The sequence below is a fragment of the Schistocerca nitens genome, unplaced genomic scaffold, assembly GCF_023898315.1.
Source record: "Schistocerca nitens isolate TAMUIC-IGC-003100 unplaced genomic scaffold, iqSchNite1.1 HiC_scaffold_363, whole genome shotgun sequence".
In the NCBI taxonomy this organism is placed as follows: Eukaryota; Metazoa; Arthropoda; class Insecta; order Orthoptera; family Acrididae; genus Schistocerca; species Schistocerca nitens.
The window spans coordinates 5,954,604-5,976,924 of NW_026045897.1; the positions used below are offsets into that span (position 1 = coordinate 5,954,604).

General features: G+C 42.2%; 1 protein-coding gene across 1 annotated transcript in view; it reads right to left on the reverse strand.

Annotated features, from left to right (window-relative positions):
- Nucleotides 1–15,738: 15,738 nt before the first annotated feature.
- The window catches only part of LOC126228333 (uncharacterized), a 61,680-nt gene continuing 55,097 nt past the window's right edge, over nucleotides 15,739–22,321 (reverse strand). Inside the window, exon 4 of the mRNA XM_049942284.1 lies at nucleotides 15,739–18,853. Coding sequence (XP_049798241.1) covers nucleotides 17,832–18,853 — 1,022 coding nt within the window. The 3' untranslated portion in view covers nucleotides 15,739–17,831. The remainder of the gene's footprint in view (nucleotides 18,854–22,321) is intronic.

Consider the following 22,321-nt stretch of genomic DNA (forward strand, 5'->3'; position numbering starts at 1 on the left):
ACCCAAAGTGTCTGGAGTACCACTGATGCATATCCTGTAACAGTTATCTGTAGTCACGTGAAAACCTATAATTTATTGTTCTGTCTGATGAATTTTTAGGCAACAATTAAAATAGCTGTATCCCACGGATCATCATTATATTCAGTAATGCCGTAAGCAACCAGTTGATTTAGCAGTTCTTCCTTTATTGTTTGTAGATCTTTTGTGGTACTGTACGGTTTCCTGTGAAGTATACCGTTACTACCCATTGGCACCGTATGTTGCATTGTTATTGTTATTACAGGATTAAAAAAGTCTAAATTGTAGCTGTGCATCTTATCACTCTTCTGTCTTTTTCCACAAAGTGACTCAACTTCTCTTGTGATGTAGACACATTGACAGTCGGTGTGGAACGATGGTCTCCACTCGACATACCTAAATTGTCATACTGCAGGATGTCTCAGAACTATATAATCTACATCTATTTCTCTTACGATCACTACACTACCATACAGAAAATTCTACATACAATGTATTTATCTCTTTACAGGATTCCAACAGCTCCGCTGCACACACCATCTGACTTGGTAGGTCATGGCCCACACTCACCAAGACTATCATTTCCATACCTCTTGGTATCATACCATGCAAACTGAACCAGTCTACATGTCTGCAGTTTATTTGATACCAACTTAATTACATGTGAAACTTGCAATAGTTTCACACTAGCAGTGGTTGTTTGCAGCTAGAATGTTGCCACATAACCAGAAAATCTAGGTCCATGACCATGCAATACCCATCACCAACAAGTAGCAATGCTTCCATATGCTCCCGAAAATTTCTTAATCCAACAGTGAAACTGAGTCATGTTGATGCCAATGACACTGCATCATTGTCTACTGCTCCGCGTGACCTATATCATGTAGTCTTGACATATGCCGTAGGTGCTCTTAAAAAACTCAAACAGCATCTGGCCTTAAGCAGAATAAGTCTATAAATTTCCGTGTTTTGCCTTGACACACAGGGTTGTGTGCTGACCTTTGTAATTATGACCGAAAATGCTTCTACAGATTGACCAAATTTCTGCAACAAGCCATTAAACTGTTCTCTAAAAAACGTTGAGATGTTTTGTTTCAAAAGGATTGGTAAAGCCCCTTTATAAACTGTTCAGATGACTGAAAGATGTCCTTAAGTTAGCCGTACACAAGCATGTCTCATCTGGCCAGTTTGCTTAATTACAGTTGAACAGAGACACGATGTTGTACGTCACGTACTGTGAGGTACAAATTGCTTATAAATACTAACAGATCCTAAGTGAATTTGCACAAAAAGGAGGCACCAAATTAGTTGCAGCAGCATCTGTAGGAGGGATAGAGATATTCAACGAGGCTTTTACCTCTACCAGCTCAGGTTGTTCACACTCACTAAAAACTTCCAAAGTTCCAAAGAGCTCACGTGATGCAGTATTACATCGCCATAATAGAGTTGCTGAAAACTGTTGCACTTGAAAAGTTCAATCGCTTTGCGCAAACATTGGAGACATGAATAGCACTGGCACACAATCTCCATTTGATAATACAAAAAATGCTGGGTCACCATAGTAAATAAACAACTGGAGACTAAGATTAAGCCTTATGTGCAGCACTCGTAGAAGTTTGTGGTTATGGAGTGCAGCAGTGCTCCGAATCTTGTCCGGCCACGATACAGTGTAGCTGTCATTGTTATTGTGCTTGGCAACTTGTGCCCAGACAAACTGCAGCATTGACATGTAACTGAATGCAGGTAGCATTCTTTACAGTTGCTCATGAAATGTGAAAGGTCTGCAGGCTCAAGATGCTTCAGAAAAGAGACTTTTAAGCTGCGGTGAACATCCTATAGACTAATTGTGCCTGTAATGCACAAAAAGTGTTCAAAACCAAGAATCGCTCACTAAAGTTTAGTGGTGGGATGAAGGGTGAGGCAGACGTTACCTCTGATGCCAGATGGCTTCCATTACCAGATGCAATGCCAGTGGGGTGGGACGTTATTATGCTGGGTGGCCTCTGAGACCTGACTGCATTCAGCAGGCTGTCCAGCAGTCACATCAGGTTTGGTGAGTGGATTCTGGTCTCATGCCTGTGGGCATTAGTAAACCAGTATAAACAATAACAGTTTGGTGTCTTAATAAAGTACGAACATTGAGGTTTCTACACTATAGGCAGCTGGCTTTGGCAGGATGCATCTACCTGGTACCGAGACCAGCAGCGGTCTTACCGTCTCTGACTGCGTCACATCACCAGACCTGTCAGTCTCGCACAGCCGACACGTTGAAAGAGTGCCTTAGTCACTGGGTATATTCCATAAAAGCTTAATCCGTGAAACAGTGCTTACTTTCGTGTCTTATCTTTCATTTATAATGCACTGGTCTGAATACTTAGATGTCTAGCACTTACATATGGTATGACAGATCATGGCTATTAACCTTGGGATCTAGTTTTGATTAACTTTTGTGTTTTTGGTATTCAGTAACACTTGGGTCTGCAATACTTCAAGATATGGCCAGTTCACAAGGAAGAAATTCCTTACTAATTGTGTTCTGATTTTACTTGCGTTCTACTCTTTCTCAAGGAACAACTGAATGGTAACCACAATAAAAGAGCGGGTGGAAGAATATAGGATTTTTTTGCACTCCTTCACACTCCAGAAATAATAATCTGAAATAAATAAACGGTTGCATGCTTATTGCAAACTAATCCTCAAGGAGATGCAGAGACAGAAGTAGGTTATGCTATGCACATGTCCACATGGTCACAATGTTTTCCCCACTATCACAAGAGGAGGTACAAATTATGACTGCATTATTGAATACGCGAAAGTATATAGTTACGTGTGTGGTATGACCCCAGTTACTAAGTTTGAAAACATACACTAAAGTTGTACTGCTGGTACTAACGTGTGGACACACAGAATATTGATCCACCTTTGTCCATTATGACATGATAGATGACAAAATCCAAAATACTGGACCTATATAGTCCTGCATGGTATCATTGGAATGTATGCAAAAAGATCTGCATACATGACTTGCTTAACATGAATCTACATAAAATTCACAAATATGTGGTGGTAAGATGCCACCCACTGCAAATGTTTCAAATGAGCCACGATTTCTTAGAATTTACGTGATCAGTCCATTTTATGTGTATCAGTGAGGGTGATGGACAAGGAAATGTTGTTAGATCGCTTTAACTGAGGTGGGTATCGAATCAAAAAAACATTTACTGGATGGACTCTACGGTCATAGCTCAAACGAGGAAATCTCATTAACATCTGAATTAAATACAGGTATAATTTTATTTCTGCCATCTCCTAATAAACAGTGATGTTAACAGCTTGAACGTTAAAGAGCCTGCTAAGTGAAGGCAAAGTCCGGAATTGTAACTACATCACATGAACAAAGCAGAGTTCACAACTAGTGTTTACTCTGAAACAGATGAAATAAATTACACAGTTCTACACTTCATTCTGAATCATTTCTATCAAGTAACTTGAGGAAATTAAACCAGATTCTGAATTACTAAAGCTTGGTTCTTAGAAGACTGCAGAGCTGTGCAAAAGTGTTATTCACCAGGTTCCAGGCAGCTTTGCCCCCTCAGCCTGCCTCAGACTTTATGAGGTAATGGAAAGGAAGAGCAGTTCCACTAACTGCATTTCCCCCGCAACCACACCGCTCTACTATCCCCAGGCCCTCCTGATAGAGCACAATGGAAATAAGCTTGAAAACATGCTGGGTGGAAGGCAGCAGAAGTCACAGTGGAGCCCTTCAAACGGTCTGCTAACACTCAGTCATTCAGTAATGAAAACCAATAAAGTTGCACAATCACACCACTAATCAAGAATGGCAATCCAGTGAATTACTGACCCATATCACTGACTTCTGTGTTCCAACATTGCGAATTACTTTGTGACGTTGAAGAGCTAGTCGGCATTCGTAAGAAAAATATTTTCTGAATCAGTAGTGAATATATGCCATTAGACAGTTTTCTTCCAAGTAACGAGTGCTATCGACAGGGAACCTCAAATCGATTCCGTATTTATAGAATTCCAAAAGGCTTTCGATAATGTTCCTTACGAGTGGCTTCTAATCAAATTGCGCGCATTGGAGTGTGTCGCAGTTGTACAACTGGATTCGTAATTTCTTGTCAGAAAGGTCACCAGTGATATCCAGCATTCCCCAATGAAGTGTAATGGGCGTTCTATTGTTTGTAATCTGTATAAATCGTTTAGGAGACAGTCTGAATAGCCCTCTTAAAACTGTTTGCAGATGATGCTGTCATTTACTGAGTAAGAAAGACATCATAGTATGAAAATCAATTTCAAAATTATATAGGCAAAATATCTGTATGATGCAAAGAGTGGCAATATGACCCAAGAAATGAAAATCTCGAGGTCATCCTTATGAGTACTAAAGAAAATCCATTAAATTTCAATACATGATAAATCACACAACTCTATAGATTGTAATGACTATATATCTAGTAGAACTGACAGTCACGAACAACTTAAATTGGAACGATCACAGACAATAATGTTGTGGGACGCTAATGTAATAAATCAAGAGAGATTGGAGCCCACACAGAAAGTTTTAAGTGTTCGTCTTCCCTGTGTGTTGTTAGAGAGTGGAACGGTACAGAAATAATGTGAATGCTGTTAAGTGAAACCTCTGCCAGGCACTTATGTGTGAATTGCAAGATGGTCATATGGATGTCGATTGATGATGTGCTGCACCAACAGCATCAGAGTCTGCACAAAGGGTCTTGCTGTCCCACAGCATGTCATAGCCAGCTAGATGAGAAGACTTAGGTCCCCCATCCAGGCTGTTCTGCTACAGACACACGTAGCTGCAATGGAAATGAGCAGTTTTTACGTGAAGCTGCTCAGTGTTTGTCATGCTACTGGCCTGCTTTGCCCACGTGATCAGCTTTCCTGAATGCTCCGTGATGTCCCAACATTCCATTTCACTCTCTCTGGGTACTACATTTTGTAGTGTCAGTACACTGCTGTTGCATGTAAGTTACGGTTTCTTACTTAATCGTGCACAATCAACAGAAAGATGGCACCTCTCTCTTAAGATATTTTGCTGCATAGATGTTTGATTTACAGAACACATGGGGTCATACCATATGAGCTGGGCAGTCAGACATAATGACTGAAATATTGGTGGTATCTGCAAACTGAAACTCCACTTGATTACTACAGCTTGGCCTGGTTTCCTCTGCTTGCTGACTTGTCAGGGAAGATGCCTAAATTTTTACTTAGCTGCACCAATATATTCTTTTGCAGCGCAGCACTACATAACAGAGTGCTATCAAGATTCTAGTAAAAGACTTAAATGATACTGACCAGTGGATAGCCATCTGATCCATCTGTGTGTTCAACATTTTTCCAGTAGAACAGAATTTGTTACCAGATTTCATTCACTAAACACCAGGAATAAAGCTCTTTAAAATTTACAATGTGTATTTATCATACATGCAGAAAACGACTGTCCTCCACCATACTTTCATAATGGAGATGGTTCACATACTAGGAAAAACAAGAGTACGCATTCCGAACAAGGTTAGCATTGACTGGTCTCCACTACAGTACTGAGAGATAGCTAGATTCCCATTCTGTGTATTGTAAAGTGAACCATCTCCCCTGTGTTAATGGGGCCAGTGTGATATTCGGATTTAGAGTGCACGGGAGTCTGCTGGAACACTGTTATCGGCTGGCCTTTAGGCATCATCGTAACTGAGGAGACTGAGTCCACTTGTAAAATCAAAATGTGATGGCAGACTATCCAGGTTTATGTGTTAACCAACCAGCTCAGGTACTTGGAATGACTTCATGTTGTGTGGAAATTTGTGGATTGAGCTGTGACTGAAGTATATAGAACTGATATTCCGCATTGTGTTCAGTACATGTGAATGCTCTGAGTAGAAATAGAGGTCAATATTTCCATGCTGAGGAGTTTGCAACAGCATTAATTGCAGATCTATCATAAACAGCATTGATCAAATTATTGGAACAGCCAGGAAGGTCAGGCATAACAGAGGTACAGTGCTAGCTGTCAATAGGATTTGTGTGTGGCAGCTGATTAATAGATGTAGCAGAATAATACAAGAACAGGATATGTGTTACTGATGTGTAGTTGTCAAGTAGGAACAGGGTGCATCTCCTTACGCCAGGGGGTAAGATCCTTGCTCCAACTGGTGTAGAATTATTATAAAAATTTTTATTTCTCAGATTGATTACACATAATCTTGATTTAAGCTGTAAGTTAAACCATAATCGACATTCATACTTTATACAGTTTACGGAAAGATCAAAGAAAGGTTTTATTGCCGTAATGAAACCTTTTTGGAAAGGCAACAATCCATCATCATGAACTAGCTTAGTTGAACACATCCAAGGATCTCTTTTTTAGTACTCCCGAATTATTATATTCATTTCAAATCCACTACATGAAGGTGAACATTTATCATTTGGAGGTTTGGAGTTACAGACATCTTTGATGTATTGAAGAACTTCAGTAGTGTCATTAGATAGAACGTACTCAAATGGCTGAACTGCTAGTCATGAAAATATACATTTTGCTGTCCATTCTACATTGCTCATCCACTTACACTAAAGAGCATTTTGGTAATCTGGTGCATTATTGTGAAGTCACTTTTTGGTGTTAACTAAAACTATGATAGAGAAATTTTCCAGTTTCCAAACTATTACATAGCAGAATGCCTCTTGTCAGTGCCCTCAATTCAGTACAATTTCAACAGATGTGGTTTGTTGAAGGAAACACATATGCTATTGCTGTTACCTGCTGGATTCAGAAAAGGTTTCATTTAGTACCTGATATTTTCTGCATGTATATCATATGTCACAGGTACAGCATATGTTGCAGATTCTTTGACAGTCTTGATGATAGTCTGGAGCACACTACTAGTCATAACTGTATAGTAATTGTAATAAACTAGTTGCCTATACAACCCATGAATCTTGATAACCTGAACATTGGAATGTGGATCAACTCCCATGAAGAGCAACACTTAACAGACGCATGAAGGAATTAAAGTGCAGACCTGGTAACATGGAAGATGACATACATTCATTGTTGAGGGTGTAGTTGTGAAAGTAAAAAAAATACTTTTCTAAGTGTGTGACTTTGTGGAGAGGTCTCATAAAGTTAATGCATGGGCACTCTCTTATGAATTCCATGTTATCCTCTGTTTCTGTTTAACAGATGACTCATAAGTGTAGGAAGTGTTGTGCCATAATGCTTTACACTAGCACAATTGACATGTGGTTACATCTTTCACACTGGGTAACGTATTTGTCCACTTTAAATAAAGAAAACTGTAGCATTTGTTTTGCTCTTCAAGGCTGTCATGTCCACATATTTCTACTTCTTTCTGTACCTCCCTTTCGTATGAGAGGAACATGACTGCTGTGGAGGGGTCTGTCAGATGGCCTTTTCATTTTTTTAAATGTATAAAACCACTGTTTTGGTGAATATATATTTTCATGGCTTCCTGTTGTTTGTTACACTCCTTAGGAAAAACGTTATGGGAATTTTAAATATTCTATTGTTAAAGAAATTCAAACATTTTGAAAACCAAAACACAGCAAAATTTGCAACTTATTTTTATTTTGTGTATTACTAAAATAACAGCACATATTTACCTCTCTACTCACTCACAGATTATCATCAGGCAGATAGTATACAGATCTGCAACATACCTGTATGGAAAACCACGTTTGAGTTTACTAATTTGTCTTAACTAAAAGTTGATTCCCAATTCCATCATAATTTCAGCCTTAGACTGGTTATTCCACTCTATAATTCTGATAGGGAGAAATTTTGCCAAATTTTTAATTTGAAAATCAAGAAGAAAGTAATTACTTTGTGTATTCTTATTTGGTCCTGAAACAAATTTTATTCACTTTCAGCTTGCATGCATTCCACGCAGGCCCTCTTAGAATTCTGCAACTAAATCAGATCATTGCACTGTTGACACAGTTATCTTGTTTTCCACTTCGAACAAGGACAACAAAAGCTGATGTTTTTCATTTTTCAAAACATTATTTTTGTATTTGAGGCTTATGTTTCCAAAACAGCGAGTTTACGCTGAGACTTTGCAGAATCAGTTGCAGTCCAGGCAGCTAAACGACAGTGTTGAGTTGTCCTGTTCTTATGTTAGTTTTCACTCAGCTGAGTGGTGAGACCTCTGGACCCAAGATGTTTTGCTTTGATTACCTGCATTTTTAATTATCAAATTATGTTTTTATCCTCCTGTTGTGCCTCGATCCTGAGATATGTCATCATTTCATGGGATAATTATGTAAGATATTATCAGACAATTATGCTTCTCCCTGGGTTGTTGTCCTTGCATTCTGAGGTGTGTCTCATAAGTTTGACAGACAACTATGCTGTCCATAGTTTCCGTTATAGTCTCTGAAAACTAAATGTATTTATCAGGGTTATTGGGTTCAACATTAACCAAATCATCAAGCATACCTAATGCATTCAAGCGTTCAGTGAGGAAATGCACGTCTTATCTGCTTAAATTGTATTTGCCAGGGAAGTTTATTACTCAAAGTACACGAGTTGTGTTCTGCACCACAGAATATCATAGTTAAATTACAGTGATTCCTACAATTTTTTCAGTTGTTTTATCTAACAGTTGACCGCAAATAGAACACTTACATGCACTCTCATATAATGATTTAGTTCCAGGTGTTTCGATTATATGAACAGGGATATTGAGAGGATCATCAAGTCTCACTGCAAGTTTTTCCAGCTTAGAGAGCAACTATCTTGCAGCACCTGTACCAATGTATGGTTCGAAACGGTTACGAGATGAATCGTATTAACATACGACTTGGTATGCCACTGCAAAGAATACGTGTTGTTCTGTGGTGGCAGTTTGCGAAATAGTAGGATCTTCTTACGACTGCACTACAGATGTAAGCAGACATCCAGAGTCTGCATAGACAACGATTGGTACTCGCTCTTTGCGGAGAAAGTTCATAAATTCTGTGAATTTATCATGATTTGTCGGCATTTCTGTACAAACAGTGTCTATTAAAGAACAGTACTGCTGCTACTCAGATAAATTTTCAGTCATTGCCAGATGTACTTAAACATTTATGGCTGATACACTGTACACCGCGATGTTTACTCACCTGTGATGGAATAAGATGTGATGACAGGTTCTCTATCCAACAATAATGCTGCTTTCTATTGTTTTCATCAGAGACGATCAGCAAATATGTATGTTTCTCCCGCTGTCTGGTAAATTCTGAGAAATGCAGGGACAACTGTATGAGCAATCTTACCATTGCTATCCTTTCATGCATCCAAGTTGTATACATGAATAGAGACATGCAGATACTGCTTTTCAAATTAACCTATGTCCTCAGTTCTCATGGGATAACCAATGCCATCATTTTTATAATGATTGTGAACATCATACATGCCACATTTACCAGGACACTTAGGATGGGTCTCCAAATTATTCTCGCAGGCCACAATATGAAGAACAGAATTCATCTTTATTTATTACGTTAATAGCCGTGTGTTTTGATGTAGTACTTCTCGGTAGTCTTATGTATGAGGAACTCCTATTACACTGACGATGGATGGATACAAGAACGTCCAAATACAGCATGTTACTTTATACTTTCCCAGAGTCTCTTTCTTCAAATTCTTATGACTTTGTAGGAGGTCACACACATATTTCTCATACCACTCACTGAGCGAAGTGCTTTGAGATAGCAGTCATAGATTTGTGGAGTAGAATAAATGTAATACAGCAGTCACATCGTGATGTGTAGGAATTGCATTGCTTGACACTTACTTGAACGATACTGGGGGTTCTTTAAATTTAAGACATCTTATGCCTCCAAACAGGTTTACATGCATCAGAAACACAAGGGGGTCCAGATATCCAATAGCATTTTTAATTCAATCTTGTGCAATTCTGTTTCTGATAGCACACCAAATCACTGAATAAGTTAGGTCTGTGGTCTGTCTTATCTCAGGCAACCGGTATTTATCACAGGAACTGCTGATGGTACTACCGTACCCACCACTCACAGAGCTCTACCCGCAGTGGCACTGTTTGCACTGGCTGTGCACCTCTAGCGCAGGCGAGAGGTGGGGGTGTCTCCCCATGTGAACGTGCAGGCTGAGGTGACGTCACGCTGCTTCTGCCACTGCTGTGTGACGTAGGTGTTTGGGGTGAAAATGGCAGCAGTCGCCCCCTCCCCCCCCCCCCTCCACATCGCGCTGCTACCCCCACCACGGCCGCCTCCACGCCTGCGTTGATGTAACGAGTTTACACACGGAAATGTTGCTCTGCTGTGAGCGTATGCCATATATATATCGTATCCCCATCACCTTTTTGCAAATGTACACTACAGGCCATTAAAATTGCTACACCACGAAGATGACGTGCTACAAACGCGAAATTTAACCGACACGAAGAAGATGCTGTGATATGCAAATGACTAGCTTTTCAGGGCATTCACACAAGGTTAGCGCCGGTGGCAACACCTACAACGTGCTGACATGAGGAAAGTTTCCAACCGATTTCTCATACACAAACAGCAGTTGACTGGCGTTGCCTGTGTAAGGAGGAAAAATGCGTACCATCACGTTTCCGACTTTGATAAAGGTCGGATTGTAGCCTATCGCGATTGCGGTTTATCGTATCGCGACATTACTGCCCGCATTGGCCGAGATCCAATGACTGTTAGCAGAATATGGAATCGGTGGGTTAAGGAGGGTGATACGGAACGACGTGCTGGATCCCAACGGCCTCATATCACTGGCAGTCGATAAGACAGATGCAGCTACGTCTCGATCCCTGATTCAAAAGATGGAGATGTTTGCAAGACAACAACCATCTACACGAACAGTTCGACGACGTTTGCAGCAGCATGGACTATCAGCTCTGAGACTGTGGCTGCGGTTACCCGTGACGCTGCATCGCAGGCAGGAGAGCCTGCGATGGTGTACTCAACAACGAACCTGGGCGCACTAATGGCAAAACGTCATTTTTTCGGATGAATCCAGTTTCTGTTTACAGCATCATGATGGTCGCATCCGTGTTTGGCGACATCGCGGTGAACGCACATTGGAAGCGTGTATTCATCATCGCCATACTGGTGTATCGCCCGGCGTGATGGTATGGGGTGCCATTGGTTACACGTCTCGGTCACCTCTTGTTCGCATTGACGTTACATTTCAGATGTGTTACGACCCGTGGCTCTACTCTTCATTCGATCCCTGTGAAACCCCACATTTCAGCAGGATAATGCACGACTGCATGTTGCAGGTCCTGTATGGGCCTTTCTTGATACAGATAATGTTCGACTGCTGCCCTGGACAGCACATTCTCCAGATCTCTCACCAATTGAAAACGTCTGGTCAATGGTGGGCGAGCAACTGGCTCGTCACAATATGCCAGTGACTACTCTTGATGAACTGTGGTATCGTGTTGAAGCTGCATGGGCAGCTGTACCTGTACACTCCATCCAAGCTCTGTTTGACTCAATGCCCAGGTGTATCAAGGCCGTTATTATGGCCAGAGTTGGTTGTTCTGGGTACTGATTTCTCTGGATCTATGCACCCAAATTGCGTGAAAATATAATCACATGTCAGTTCTAGTATGATATATTTGTCCAATGAATACCCCTTTATCATCTGCATTTTAATGGCCAGTAGTGTAGTTGTAGAATGATTTCTTGGTTGACTGATTGCTCAACAACATTCAGCTCAGGCATATCGAACGTTTGAACGCTTACAGGTAGATATATAACATTAGATGAAACCTCTTAATATTTTGTAACCAGGACCTACTGCCGAAAAACAAAAACAGAAATTGTATGTAGCAACTTATCCTTTAGATATGTATATGGTGCAATATTGCGTTAAGCATGAATTGTCAAGGATATATCTACAGGCAGATCAGATTTGTAAACAATTTCACCATCCAGTGCAGAGCGTTGTTCTCACAGGAAGCATGTGCTGTTTTAAATGTCTGCTTAGATTGTCGAAATTTTTTGATACTCTCCCATACTGGCACTATTCACTCAATGAGTTAGTATTCTGCAAACCCTCAAACATACGTACAATAAATTTACTATGACCTGTTTATCATAGCTGTAAATATCTTGCATAATATTTGTTTCGCACTGATGCTGTTTCAATAAAAGACAAACATACATTGTATATTACATTGATTATTAACGTTTTTTACATGCATAAAAATAAAAAAAAATACGTTGTTGGCAGATTTCTTATTATTCAGTCTGTGTTACATCCATACAGTGTAGTTTAAATAATTGGTTTCTTTTCGATATAAATACTGGTTGTATTGTGTTCAAACCAAGAGCAGTGACACGTATGGTTTCTCTGTCTGTAAACCAAGTTCTACATGCAGACTTCGATACTGCAAGCATACATACATTAACACATTGTTCTGAATCATCTTTTGTGCAATATTCACGTACATAACATACATGGTTAAATAACGCTTGCACATATGGTTGCCACCGATTTTGCCTGTTGCAATCCATATTACACTCTACAACCAACACAACTTCATGGCACTTCAAACTTCTCGCAGTGTGTTTATCTAAGAGTCATGCGATGACGATGAGAACTAATGTACGAGTTTCACACAGGCCGGTGACGGCTGCCTCATTGCTAAAGATGTTCATGTCAGGAGGAAGCTGAAATGTAGTCTGTTGTCATCAAGCTCTCAGTGTGCTTCATCGGCCTACATTGCACTCTCTAGTTCATCTATGTAAATTGTGTTTTAGCATTACGACGGACATTCTCGGCTTCTACTATAACTTCATATTCACGATCACATGCTAATCTTACGTTTACATGTTTTGAACCACAAGCTGTTAACATGTATGTACTGATGAAGAGTAGCACTCTGAAATGAACTCAGGATTTTGAAGTCATCTATAATGCAGAGAGATATATAAACCTAAGACTTAACAGAATAACGTTTAAAAATTATATAGCACAACTGCAGGGCAATTACACACATTCTGAAGACATAGGGCAAATGATGCTGTACAACGACTGTCGTGGTAAATGTTATTTCAGTATCCACAGCTGAGGGCATCTCAGGATCGAGAGACCAAGACCATGAGAGCAGCAAAATTGATAAAATCATACTTACTTCTCTGATGAAATTATGACATACATCCCAGGATCTGAGAGACAGTCCCTGGGTAATTACAAATCCTGATGATAAAACATGCAGATAATCGAATCAGGACGTTTGAGGGTAACGAGATGTCTCGACTAGCGCAGTTGGATCATTACGTGACGTCACGGCAGGGGCCAGGGCGTGCAGCCACCTCAAGGACTTTGCAACATGTGGCCTTGTTTCTGTTGTGATAATATTGAGGCTAGGGAAAGTGGAATGTTTAGAAAGTGACATTGAATTGTCTGCAAAAGAACACTCACCCTATACTGTAACTGGATTAGCACTGGACAAGTCAGATGTGCTCGTCTAGTGATCTTCTGCGGGGATCGAATCCTTCTGTCTGCATCAATGGGTCTCCACTAGATGCCTGTTGACTACTGATGACTGATTCCACGGAATTTTCCGTGAATGGTTCTCAATCAAAGAGGACACAACAAGGTTTTTTTGATGTGCCCCATGAGGTTTTCCTTGATTTAAAGCGTTGGTGTTCTGTCTGTGCATTATCACGGTGAACGGGGAGCTGAGGATTCTTCTGAATGTTCTTCCAGACTCTTAGGGCAGCTCATGTTCTAAGACATGGAGGTGGGATGATGTTAAGAAGAGGAAGTCCTAGAGTGTTCGTAACCTGAATACAGCTCGTAATGACTGATTGAGTTGCGCGTCTATCTTCTTAGTGTGAGCACTATTGGACCTGGTCGGGCAGCAGTCTTCAGCAACAGAGCACCTATGATAGGGTTAAAGCTATGGATCTTACAAACACGAGCATTAGCTCCCCATAAGGTATCACCAAATTTTTGAAGACTGTTCTCTCTCGTTTTGACCGTACCTGCTACAGCTGAAAGATGCTACGTGCAAGATAAGAGTTCTATCTAGCGCTGTTCCTAGGTATTAATAGTGTACTGCAGTACAGCAAAACTTGGTCTCTGAGTCTAACTTCTGGTCTGTAGTCTGACTGTCTTGTGCACAGAAGTAATGCAGATACAACTGTTTTATGAGGGTTTAGGTGGAGCCACCATTTCTTCAAGTATATGTCCAAGACTTCCATATCAGTGGATAAAGAGGTTTCAGCATCAGAGACGTTGCGGTTATGGCCCACCAAGAAAATGTCGTACGCATAAATGAACTTTGTTGCCTTTTTCGTAAGGTGTGCACGTACAGACCAGAAAGGTGATGGACGCAGAACAAACGCTCGAAGTAACCCATCATTTAGCATAAGTACCTCGCATCTGTCATTGTCAGAATATATATTGCTTAGCACGTTATTAAGTCCGTCCTTAGATTTACGACACAGGATAACAATCGTGAATTTCTAAACAAGTCCTTCTCACCGAGCACTGTCGTAAGCAGAAGGTCAGAACGTGACAGAAGCGGCTGTAGGCTGCAGCAGTGAGTGGCCGATGGTGGGGCTTCCAGTCCTCTGCTGGTCCTGGCTGGCTGAGAGGCCCGCGTGTAGAATGATTCCGTGCAGGGGCTCGGAGCTCACGAAATCGACAAGTCGGTCGTGGCGCTGGCGAGGCGCGTCGCGGGCTCTCTGGTGAGGTAACCGCGTCACCACACAAAACCCCGTTCCAGAGTTCTGCAGAATGAGATTTTCACTCTGCAGCGGAGTGTGCGCTCATATGAAACTTCCTGGCAGATTAAAACTGTGTGCCGGACCGAGACTAGAACTCGGGACCTTTGCCCTTCAAGGGCAAGCTCTCTACCATTCTTACTTCCCGGAGCGCTAGTTCTGTAAGGTTCGCAGGAGAGCTTCTGTGAAGTTTGGAAGGTAAGAGACGAGGTCCTGGGAGATGTAAAGCTGCGAGGACGGGGCGTGAGTCGTGCTCGGGTATCTCAGATGGTAGAGCACTTGCCCGCGAAAGGCAAAAGTCCCCAGTTCGAGTGTCTGCCTGGAAGTTTCAGAGTTGTGCAGTTTTAAAAGGCGCTCTCGTTTGCGCCCATCCATTACCACTAAGGAACATTCCTGTCGTTCTCTGCGAATGTTGCATAGTAATGAGTGTAGGCGTTTTAGGCGAGCTGTAGCACACGGAAACTTTGGTGATATTAGCGAAGTGGGAGTGGTGTTTAAGTTACAAGTGACTGACTTGGCTGGGGTAATCAGATAGCGATAATCTTAATTTGTTACCTTAGAAATCTGCGAGTGATGTTTTTTGAGTGTCTCTCTCTCCCTACTGACTTTGAACTGTATTTTTGGTACAGCCACTCGGACGTAATGTAGTGACCTCGGCTGTGAGTGTGGCGAGCCCTGCGGCCCGCGCCTGCAGTATGGCGGGCTGGCAGCCCCGCGCCTGCCACCTGCCAGGGCGGCGGGTCGCGCCGCAGTCTGCGGCTCCATTGCGTCCAGTCCGGCGTCTCTTCCTTCACCAAAATCGCTGTTAGCGTTGTGGACGCCTGCTAAATCAGTCACGATCGCTGTACTGTCACAATTTCCGAAAATCCGTCCACGTACTATTATTTACCACGGGATTTCTATTTGGGCTGAATATTTCATTCACACAGACACTCCTTCACTTTACTCACTCAGGTTTTATTTGAACAAATGTTACATCATCTTGTGATTACAAATCACAATAATTTCAGCGTACTGCGTCCTTTGTTGTTCCTCGTTTTAGAGCAGCACACGTGGAACACACTAACTTTTAACATGTGCTACAGTACCCTTACGAACGTCTGCCTTAACAAATCACCACATTGTCTCACAAACGCAATTAGTCTAATCTCGTATAATAGTATCCTTTAATACTTTGTCTGCGTTCACTTCGAGTCACATTTTATACATTTATTTATTGCTTTTCTTTTACTTGAGCCACTCTATGCAATCGAAACACTAATAAGCTCAACAAACCCATTTACACATTCATCCACACACTACTTCAGCCATCTCGCTGCTCCTTTCATTTTACAAAGATTTGAAAGTCTCTTGCCGTGGTACTTAAATTACAAATCGTATAGAAGTACAAGTTTCACACGCATATCTGTATAAAACTTACTTTTTCCAGGCAACATATGTTAATTAAGCACCACTGCCACGGTAGGTGACACTGACGAATGAGAGCAGCGTGTTGTAAGCAGCTACCCGTGTTGTGAATAAGGCAAGGTGGTGAGTTTGTGCAACCAAACGGTCGAGACGCAGCTCGACTATACCAAAACAAGCTTTCCTCACACAAGGCAACCACGTTACACAACATTTCAAGCCATTTTTGAACGATTGTGTGACCACGGGTCCTTTCAGGCAGACGAACGTGCAGGGAGGCGGCGGAGTCTGCGTACACCACATTTGGAGGACCGGGTCCGACAGGATACTAACCCTATTACAAGCTCCAGTGGAGCAGCCCGTCATTCAGAGAGAGCCTGGAATGTGCAAATAGCTGGCCACCTTCCTGGACTTTTGCAAGGGTTCGTCCGAATATTCTGTGGAGCCCAGTTCTCCGGATCTGGTGTGTGCACAGTCCGCCACCTCCCTGCACATACATCTGACTGAAAGGACTCGTGATCACACAAACGTCCAAAAGGGTTTGAAATGTTGTGTGGTGTGGTTTTTCTCCGTGACGGCACTTGCTCAAGTATAGCTGCGCTGCATCTCGACTGTTTCCATCTGTTTGACTGTGTCCCGCTTGATCCCGACACGAATACCACACCGTATGCTGCTTACAGTATGCTGCGTCGATCACGCAGTCTCTTATATACGAGGAACACACGGCACGTGGTCAGAGGAAATTTAATTCGTCAGCGCCATCTACTGTGATAGCGGTGCATTTCTGCACACATGTTGATACGACCTTTTTCCTCCACTTCCCATTGGGATTCGTCCCTGCAGTTTGTTGGTTTTATTAATATATATATATATATATATATATATATATATATATATATATATATATATATATATATATATATATATGGGTACACAAAGTGTTTCGGAACAATTTTCGTAAGTAATCTACTGCATTAGAATACGCAGACAGAGGCTAAAATAACCACACAGTTATAAATGAAGAAGACATTAGCAAAGCGCTGGCTGTACAATATCACATTTAATGTTGTCATATCAGATAGAGTACATCTTTATACCTGATTACTGGCTTTAATGCAGTCTGTAGTGAAGACAGTTATTTGGGAAAAATACCGAAGCAGCCTACAGTGAGGATTCTGCAGCTGGAGACTGTTCGTTGTTCCTCCTGGCCAGATTCCTCTCTGCAGCTGAGCAGAATTCTCGCCCTGCAGGGATGCCAGTTGGGTTAAACCACGCCAGCACCCTGTCCTTCAGTAAGGGGAGCGTCGTTCCGTTACAGACGAAGCAGACGAACAGCACTGGTCCTTGCAACATCGTAACTAGGTGTACGTAGTACACAAACTGCGCTATCTCCTGAGCCTGGTGGAACCCGATTCTAATTATAATGCCTATTCCACTTAGGATAACAGCCTTAACTGACATGAAAAAACATTGTTTCTTTGAGGCAAATTTATTGTTAACAAAAATTTTGAGTTGCCGCATGGAAAACCGAGTACGTAGGTACATGTACCCAATCAGTCCGAGACAAACCGTATTGAAAGACACTGATAGTGCAATGCCCGCAAGGACTACTACACGACTATGGATCAGATGATATTTGCTCGTCTTTTCCAAAGCAGCAGCTGCACACATACTGTACTCCACGGTATTAACGCATACAGCACTTGACGACAGAGTAACCTGCTTACTTCAGCAGGTAGCAGGTCGTTAGGAAGCGTGAGATGACGAACACAAGCATACATGTGGTAGCAGAATAGGTTTAGCCAGATACAGCTGAGAAGTGTGAGGCCGCTATCTATCAGCACTGCAGTACATAAGCCAGGGAAACCGGTCATACGATACACGACCTCAGAACACATGATCTGGACTATACAAGTGATCTGAAAGGACAAGAATATCTTTCCAGGCAAGTTGCGTAACTGGGGAAGGTATATGTATACTCCGGCAGTCCAAAGGCGGAAAACAATATTTACCAATACAAGTGAGATTTCCAAAGGCTTTAAGCTGTCGATTTTGAAATTCTTGTATCTCAAGGTGGCGTCGTTTAAGCTGTTTTTGTGGTTCAGTGTTTCTTCTGTTACCTTTTGATGCAATAGGTACTCACTTTCCATTGTCAATGGGTGTGATAGAGGTCTTTCATAACTGATGCTGCAATTATCGGAAAAGGTGGAAAAATCGCGACACCTCAGCATCAGAATAGCTCTGGAAACAGAGCAGATGGCATCTGTGGCGTTCGATTTCAGACACGATTGATCGTCAGGACTATCGAAATAGCAGCGAGCATCGTGCACCGACCGTATCGTGCTAAATGGGACGTCCTGACAGATGCCGTACGAGCCAGCTGCCATCCATGCCAGCAGACAGAGGTTGATGTTCACCCTCTGCGTGTAGGCCAGATAGCTGGTGACGGGCACGTGGGGCGATCTCCGCACCACGTCGTCCCACAGCTCCGCACGGCACCGCTCACGCTGCTCCACGGTCTCCGGCGGCAGGTCTTCCAGCGGACACGTGGGGTGGTCCAGGGCGTTCGCCAGCAGCTGCACACAGTCGGTGTCCACAGAGACCGTGGTGTGGCTTCTGTCCTCCAGCTGCCACTTCTCGTCCTCTTCTAAAAGACAGAGTAATGATGGATACAGGGATTAGTGAACACAAGGTCAATGTAGCGAGGCTCAAAACCGTATCACTGACAATAAACGCTAAGTATATTGTAAGACGTCCTGGTCTCCTGACCTCCATTGCTTACACATTCCGCGCTCAGTCATATTATGCACATCAAGACGCTTCATTCGAACCCAAACTCTATAAGATAAAGTCAATGTTGTATGAATTCGTGTAAACGATATGCAAATAACAAGTAAGCGCACCATGGTTGAAATACTCGAGGCTTTCATACACACGTACATTCCAGACACGACAGTCACAGAAGATTGTAATTCGAGAGAGGCAGACCGCACGCCGGGAGGCCGGTCCCTTCAGAGGACGAGTCAACCTCGGCCGCCCGTGGAGCGGACAGCATTTGCCTGAGTGAAAGGAAGAACGAACCCGTGTTCGGCTTAAAAGCAAATTCCGCTACATTGTGTGGGAACGCCCAGCCTACGCATTCTTTACAAACATAGCACACAGTTTCAGAGATTTTACACAGGGAGACAGTAAACGCCAAACGCCGATGCTACAGATTTCTGGATTAGTCACCTTAAACGAAACGTCATTCTCCCGTTTTAGAAGAGCAATGCTGATTGGCAGATGATATTTCTGACGCCTTGAGCTGAAGGAGTAATGGAAGAGACTAAAAGATATACTCCTTCACGTCTAGCGTGGAGAGGGGCCGTTCCATTGTCGCTCTTGGAGCGACAATACGTAACGAGAGCGTGCGCGCTCGTACGTGTACTCAAAGAGTGAGGAACAAGTCTCTCCTCAGTACTTCACTGGGAGAGCACCTCTGTCAAGAGCGAATTGGAGTGCAACTCTAACTCTGTCCGTTCACACCGCACAATAAGTTTGGTGGCCAACACAGTGAACAAAGCTTAATCGCAAGGACTCAATATATAGTTAAACGCCTGTGAGCGAATTTTTGAGTGGCATCGTGGTGGACTGGTTATCTGACCAGTGTACTACGCCAATAGGGGCGAATAGGAATCCTTGACTTCATCAAGGCATAGGGAGAGTTTGATTGGCGTAGGTCAATCCAGATAGAACGAGAGTTATCTTATTTGTCAGCAGCAAGCGGCGCAGAGAGCAGTCATCGCAGCTTACGGTATTGTGCGCTACAGCTCTTGCGAGCCCCATATTTCCTCCACAACAGTACACTTCACTGCATTTCACATGCGACAGCCTCAACTGTACCTAGCAACATTCTAACGGATCATTATTCAAGTTGAGTAGGCGCGGCTCTCAGCCATTCTGCCAAGTCAATAACTATCTTAAACCTTGTATAGAAATTTCATTAGCGAATCCTATCCTTAAGAGGTAACTTCTCATACCGAAAAGAACCCAGAAATAACTTGTTCAGTTCATAACTAAAAGTGCCATTGTGATTCCTCAGAATTTTTGCAAAATAAATAGTAATTTTCGTTAGTTTCATGCTTGTCTTACAATAACTAGCACTACTCCAGTACCCAAGTATCCCACTAGTTACGTAAGAAATTTTGTGAATTTTTGTGTGTATTTCCTTACAGCGGGCGACTCCAAAAGATATTTATTGCTAAAAGTTTTTCCGGCATTTCTCTTTAGAACGTTAGGAGCATCTGTCTGACTTCTGTAGTAGTGTGGGGGTGGAAATTGCATCTTGCAGGAGCCACAGGGTAAAGGGTACATCTCAGATTAATCCGTTGCGCAGAATGACAGAATAGCACCCACACGTCATCGCAGAATATCTATTTAAAACAGCAGATAAAAATTCGCTTGATGATTTCCTAAGAGAGAGCCTCCATTCCTTCCAAGCTATTTATGTTGGTGTAGACCAGATATGGCTGAAATTCAAAGATACAGTATTGACAGCAATAGGTAGATTCGTACCGCATATGTTAATAAGAGACGGGATTGATCCACCATGGCACACAAAACAACTCAGAACACTGTTGCAGGAGCAACGAAAAAAGACAGTCTTGGGGGTTTTGCGTTCTTCTGAATTTGGCATGCTAAGTTTCACGGAAGCCCGAAATTTAGTGCGGACGTAAATGCGAGACGCTTTTAATAGTTTCCACAATGAAACATTGTCTCAAAATATGGTAGAAAACCCAAAGAGATACTGGTCGTATGTCAAGCACACCAGTGGCAAAAAACAGTCAATGCCGTCACTGCTCGATAGCGATGGAAATCCTACCAATGGTGGTGCCACTAAAGCGGAGTTACTAAATACAGTTTTCCGTAATTCCTTCACGAAAGAAGACGAAGTAAATATTCCAGAATTCGAAACCAGAACAGCTGTTAGCTTCAGTGACATAGAAGTAGAGATCTTAGGTGTTGCGAAACAACTCACATCACTTAAGAGAGGCAAGTCTTTCGGTCCAGATGGTATACGAACCAGGTTCCTTTCAGAGTATGCAGACACAATAACGCCTTTCTTAACAATCATATACAACCGCCACTCGACGAACGGTCTGTTCCTAAAGACTGGAAAGTAGCACAGGTCACACCAATATTCAAAAAATAGGAGTAATCCACTCAATTACAGACCCATATCACTGACCTCAATTTGCAGTAGGATTTTGGAGCATATACTTTACTCGAACACCATGAATCACCTTGAAGAAAATGACTTATTGGTACATAACCAACACGGATTCAGAAAATATAGTTCTTGTGCAACACAGCTAGCTTTTTATTCCCATCAAGTAATGAGTGCTGTCGACAAGGGATCTCAGATCGTTCCACATTCCTAGATTTCCAGAACGCTTTCCAGAACAAGTGATTATTAATCAAATTGCGTGCATATGGAGTATCGTCTCAGTTGTGTGACTGGATTCGTGATTTCCTCTCAGAGAGGTCACAATTCGTAGTGACAGACGGTAAATCGTCGATTAGAACAGAAGTGATATCTGGCGTTCGGCAAGGTAGTGTCATAGGCCCTCTGCTGTTCCTGATTCAAATAAATGATCTAGGTGACAATCTGAGCAGCCCCCTTACATTCTTTGGAGACGACGCTGTAACGTACCGTCTAGTAAAATCGTCAGACGATCAATTTCAATTACAGAATGATCTAGAGAGAATTTCTGTACGGTGCAAAAAGTGGCAAATGGCACTAAACAAAGAGAACTGTGAGGTCATCGACATGAGTACTAAAAGAAATCCGATAAATTTTGGGTATACGATAAATCACACAAATCTAAGGACTGTCAATTCGACTAAATACCTAGGAATTACAATTACGAGCAACTTAAATTGGAAAGACCACACAGATAATATTGCGGGGAAGGTGAAACAAAGACTTCGCTTTGTTGGCAGAACACTTAAAAGAAGCGCCAAACCCACTAAAGAGACAGCCTACATCACACTTGTCCGTCATCTGCTGGAATACTGCTGCACGATATGGGATCCTTACCAGGTAGGATCGACGGAGGACATCGAAAAAGTGCAA